The sequence below is a fragment of the Anabas testudineus genome, chromosome 11 (assembly GCF_900324465.2).
Source record: "Anabas testudineus chromosome 11, fAnaTes1.2, whole genome shotgun sequence".
NCBI lineage: Eukaryota > Metazoa > Chordata > Actinopteri > Anabantiformes > Anabantidae > Anabas > Anabas testudineus.
In genome coordinates, this window is record NC_046620.1 from 3,359,635 (window position 1) to 3,365,182 (window position 5,548).

Consider the following 5,548-nt stretch of genomic DNA (forward strand, 5'->3'; position numbering starts at 1 on the left):
GTAATAAACTGCTGCATCTTCAGTCTGGACTCCACTGATGGTCAGAGTGAAATCAGAGTTTGATCCACTGCCTGAAAAACGACCTGGAATCCCTGTTTGTCGAGTGGCAGCATAGTAAATGAGGAGTTTAGGAGTTTCTCCATCTTTCTGTTGGTACCAGGCTAAAAGATGATTGTTGCTTGAAACAAGAACATTCTGACTGGTTCTACAGTTGATGTTGACGGTTCCTCCCAGATCAGTTGTCACTGCTCCAGGCTGAGTCACTGTGACCTGACCTCTGGACTCTGAGGATACAGAGACAACAACATGAAGCAGCAGCATCATGGTTTTGTGGGCTTCATTTCAGAGGGACACATGTTGATAGAGGAGAGGAGTTGGATTCTCTGGACTTTACCTGTGAAGCAGCAGCAGAGGAGAGTCCAGATGAGGACGGAGATCAGAGTCATGTTTTGGATGAGGAGGATTTCTGTGTCTTCTGTTGTCATGAAGGACAGCTGTCAGTCATCCAGGGTTCAAGTCTCAGGACTATAAACTCTCCCAGAGCACTGGAGCATGGTGCTGCTGATGCAAAGTGGCTCTATGGAAATGCTCTGACCCACTCCAACAGGGACTTGGATGAATATAATGATCATGATGATGATTTTTATCAATGGAGGATTTAATGTTTTTGGAATATTAATCAGGGATGTTGGAAGTAAATTTCTACACACTACATTAAATATTGTAAAATAAGATTTTTAAGTGTACTTTTTAAAGTATTCAGCAGATAAAGTACTGTTTTAATACTACACTCATGTTACAGTGTTTATGTTTATATTTGTTTGTTAAACTCTTTGCTACACGTTTCTTTACAAAATCCTGACATGTTAAAACCTTTCATTTTTAATTTAATTTAATCAAATTGTTAAAAAGGGTTTGTTTTTAGTTTTTAATGCTCAGTTTTCCAGATATGTATTGAGGTTACTTTCTTATTTTCATACCACGCTAACTGTTGTTAGGATGAATTCAAATTAAAGTTTGTAGTAAAAATGAGCAGAATGAGGATAAATAAGAACATTTCTGAATGGACACAAGTCCTGATTTGTTTTTGTCAGATTTTGTCTGAAATTTAGTTTGAAGTAGTTTAAAATTTAAAGAGGAAACTAGAAAAGTAACGGACAACAATAAAATCATCATTTAGATTTAAATCCTGATCTGACAAATTGTTGAATGAACTCAAAGTTTAGAGTATTTCAGTTTGAAAGTTTTATCTCAGGTGCAGTTTGATGTTAAACTGTGTGATGTTTGTCTCTGTGCTGATTTCCATGAGAGGTTTCTTACAGGAAGTGAAACAATGTGTGAGTCAGTGACTGGTGGAGCAGAAAAACCATCTGACAGAAACTCCTTAAAGGAGAAAATCAACTGTCACACAGTAAAGGTGTCCAAGTATCTGCTGTTTGATGGACAGCTGAGTGCTCTATGTCCTCTAAGCTGATCGGTGTCTCCTACTGTAGGTGATGCTCGTCCCACCCTGACGGTGCTGCCCCCCTCCAGTGAGGATCTGGTGAAGGGGAAGGCCACGCTCATGTGTCTGGCCAACAAGGGGCTCCCCTCAGACTGGACTCTGTCCTGGAAGGTGGACGGCAGCAGCAGCAGCATCAGCGGCAGCAGCAGCTGGGAGGAGACCAAGAGTCTCGGGGTGCTGGAGAAGGACGGACGCTACAGCTGGAGCAGCACCCTGAGGATCCCTGCAGACCAGTGGTGGAAGGTGAACTCTGTGACCTGTGAGGCCTCCCAGGGGTCTCACACTCCGGTCACAGAGACACTGAAGAGAGACCTGTGTCCCCAGTTCTGACCTGTCTCACTCGTATTCTGGTTCTGGTTTTCCTCTGCTCTGTCTCTCCATCTGTACTCTGCGACACACTCTGCATTTTCAGAATAAAACATTTCAAAACGGATCTTTTCCTGCTCAGAATAACTCTGTTATGATCTTCAGATAATAAAATAAATCCTTCAAATATTTATTTCAACTGGTTTTTCGGTTCAAATTCTACAATTAAGTACATGATGCTGTAGTATAATCTAGACCAGGCTCCATTTGTTAGACATCAAATATTTTAAGACATCTGAAATTGTTATTGCTCAGCGCTCAACTCCTATCAGACCTACTCACTGAAAAAGAAACAAGAAATAATAATAAAATAATATCTGCATTTTAATTTACATCCCAAAGAACCAATAAACTGACTATATATAACTGATAAATTCTTGTAGTAACAATTCTGAGTGGTAAAATGAGTTTTCATGAGGTTTTCAAGCTAAAATTCAAGAACTTATTATTTATGTTGGAACAAAAACTTTCTGCTTTAGTATTAAAACATTCTCAGGTGAATTGTTTTCTGCCGGTAATTAAATTTAATAATGATGTTTACTGTACGTCTCTATGTATTAGTTTCGATTTTTAAGTTGCAGGTCAGAGTTGTGTAATAGCAAATGTTTTGGTAGTTAAAACTACCTTTATAAAGTTTTTTCACTTGTAGATAATACTGCCGCCTCACTCTGAACAATACTCAATACTGTTGCCCCTCTAAAAACAAAGCAGTGGATCAGAGAAATCCATCTCTATGGTAAAATTCACAAATCCGTAGCTTAAAGCAGACATCACGTAAGATGGAAAGGAGGTGGCGTTGTAGTAATTTAGATGAATCTTGCCCAACCTGCAAAGACAGTTTAACAATTTATGAAAAACATCTCTTGGTAATGCTAGAACTACATATTATTAATTCAATAAGAACAACTCCAGGCTTCTTTTCAGCATTTAGCCACGCTAACAAAGAGACTTGGCTCTGCTGAGCCTAGTATTCCCTTATCTCTTAGTAATAATGACTTCATTTCTTTAGAAATACAAACTTAACTAATAGAGAAAAAAATGATCAGATCTTCTTTGTAACTGGCATGTATGGATTTGCATGCACAACAGCTCCATATTCATCTGTCAGACCTCACTGGTACTTAGACTGCTTCTTCCCCATAGATCATGCTGAGTTAATTTCAACTAATTCATCTAAACCATCAACATGTCTCTCAGACCCCATACCGACTAGACTGCTCAAAGCTGTGTTACCATTGATCAGCATGTCCATTTGAGATCAGACCTATCTTTACTAACAGGCTACGTACTACAGGCTTTTAAGGTTGCTGTAGTCAAACCTCTACTCAAAAAGCCCACTCTGGACTCAGGTGTTTTAGAAAATTAGAAACTAATATCCAATCTGCCCTTTTTCAAAAAGTAGTTTTGAAGCAATTATGCGAGCACCTGTGCAAGAATAACCTGTATGAATATTTACAGTCAGGATTTAGAGTTCATCATAGTACAGAAACAGCACTGGCATAGGTCACTAAACATCTTCTCTCAGTGACAGCCAACGAATATCTCTATACTCATCAATTAACATATTAGTGCTGCATTCAACACTATAGATCACAACATTTTATTACATAGACTGGAACATGTCATTGAGAACCAGGTTGGTTTAAATTCTATTTATCAGATAGATTCCAGTTTGTGCACATTAATGATGAGTCTTCCACTGAGCTCCTCTCCTTTCTCCTTTCCTCTATCTATTCAAATGCTACCATTGCATGTCATTAAGTGTGTGTTTTCTCTCTCTCGTAGATGTGCTCCCTCCTCTCTATACCTTTCTGCAGGTAACCCCAGCCATAGAGGTGCATATCTCCAGAGTCCAGTTACTTGTCCTACCAGCGTGCCCAGTGTTTTTGCTGCTTCTTGTTGTTTTTTGTTGTCTGCTGTTTTTTTTCTCTCCTCTTTCCACTCATGACAACCAGTCGAGGCAGCTGGCCGCCCACCATGATCTTATGATCGTATACTTTATTGATTCCCTTGGGGAAATTGTGGTTGGACAGCTGCCAGGAAATGTTAGGTTTTCTATATTAATTCTGTATACAGGTATGTTTTGTAAGGTCTTAAACTTCAAACACTGTTTTCTTTTTTGTGTGTGTGTGTGTGTGTGTGTCCTCAGTGAACTGTATCAGTAGCTTCCAGCTGCAGCAGTCAGTTCAGTTTCTGTTCAGTCTGACTGAGGGAGGTTTTTGTACGACCACTTTTCACTTTGTGAACACAAACTGACTGTTGATAACATGAAAACTCTGACAGTAATAAACTGCTGCATCTTCAGCCTGGACTCCACTGATGGTCAGAGTGAAGTCAGAGTTTGATCCACTGCCTGAAAAACGATCTGGAATCCCTGATGCTCGAGTGTTAGTTAAGTAAATGAGGCGTTTAGGAGTTTCCCCATTTTTCTGTTGGTACCAGGCTACCTCATGGTAGCTGCTATAATGAACATTCTGACTGGTTCTACAGTTGATGTTGACGGTTCCTCCCAGATCAGTTGTCACTGCTCCAGGCTGAGTCACTGTGACCTGACCTCTGGACTCTGAGGATACAGAGACAACAACATAAAGCAGCAGCATCATGGTTTTGTGGGCTTCATTTCAGAGGGACACATGTTGATAGAGGAGAGGAGTTGGATTCTCTGGACTTTACCTGTGAAGCAGCAGCAGAGGAGAGTCCAGATGAGGAGGGAGATCAGAGTCATGTTTTGGATGAGGAGGATTTCTGTGTCTTCTGTTGTCATGAAGGACAGCTGTCAGTCATCCAGGGTTCAAGTCTCAGGACTATAAACTCTCCCAGAGCACTGGAGCATGGTGCTGCTGATGCAAAGTGGCTCTATGGAAATGCTCTGACCCACTCCAACAGGAAGTCGTTATGTGGAAGGAAGTTATATTTTTTGTTAAAATGTATATATGTATACACTACCTAAATACTGTGCAGCACATAGTTTTCTCATTTGTATTCATATTTCAGGTAAAACAGTTGATTCTGTCTGTGGTGATTTGTTAGAGATGTTTCTTTAAAGACAAAATAAACCATGTGTGACTGTTGGAGCAGAGAAAACAGCAGCTACAGCTTCAGCACCCTGAGGTTTCCAAATTCTCTGAACTGTGAAGCTATGAGAGCAAACCAAACAAACAGATGAAAGAAAATGTAAGATCACTTAATAACACTTAATAAAAGCTCTGTAAAACTTTATCATCAGAGTTCTGTCAACATGAAACTTGTTCAGCTTTCGTAGACCAAAAATATTTTGTTGACTTTTCTTTTGCAGCATCTTTGTTTTTTGGTCAATTGAGTTTATTGTCAATTGTGGTGCCAGTTAATTAAAGGACTCGACTGCTCTGGCCATTAATTGAAGTGCTGAAAAAACCTGGTGCATTACATCTATATTCAATACACATGTCTCTATTTATAGTTACAATAAAGTCAAGGAAGGATTCAGAGCAGCATTTAATAAATTCATCCACCACAGGACCATGAGACAACTGGTCATTGTTCAGCAGGCTGGCTGTCACTGTGTTTTTTGAAAACTTTAATATACAACGCTTGTCAAAGCTTCTGATACAGTTGTTGTGTATAAGATGTATAAGAGAGGAGAGAAAACACAGCCCTGTGGTGAACCAGCTGATCCTGTGATCTGGTCTGAGAAGTATC

At 39.7% G+C, this 5,548-nt stretch overlaps 2 gene segments (V, D, J or C); one reads left to right on the forward strand and one right to left on the reverse strand.

Annotated features, from left to right (window-relative positions):
* The first annotated feature begins 689 nt into the window (after positions 1-689).
* Positions 690-1,994, forward strand: LOC113154058. The segment is given in 2 exon segments: positions 690-694; positions 1,494-1,994. A coding segment is annotated over 1 exon segment (270 nt).
* Positions 1,995-4,104: 2,110 nt separating this feature from the next.
* LOC113153611 lies at positions 4,105-4,595 on the reverse strand. The segment is given in 2 exon segments: positions 4,105-4,433; positions 4,544-4,595. Coding segments are annotated over 2 exon segments (381 nt in total).
* Between the last annotated feature and the right edge of the window lie 953 nt (positions 4,596-5,548).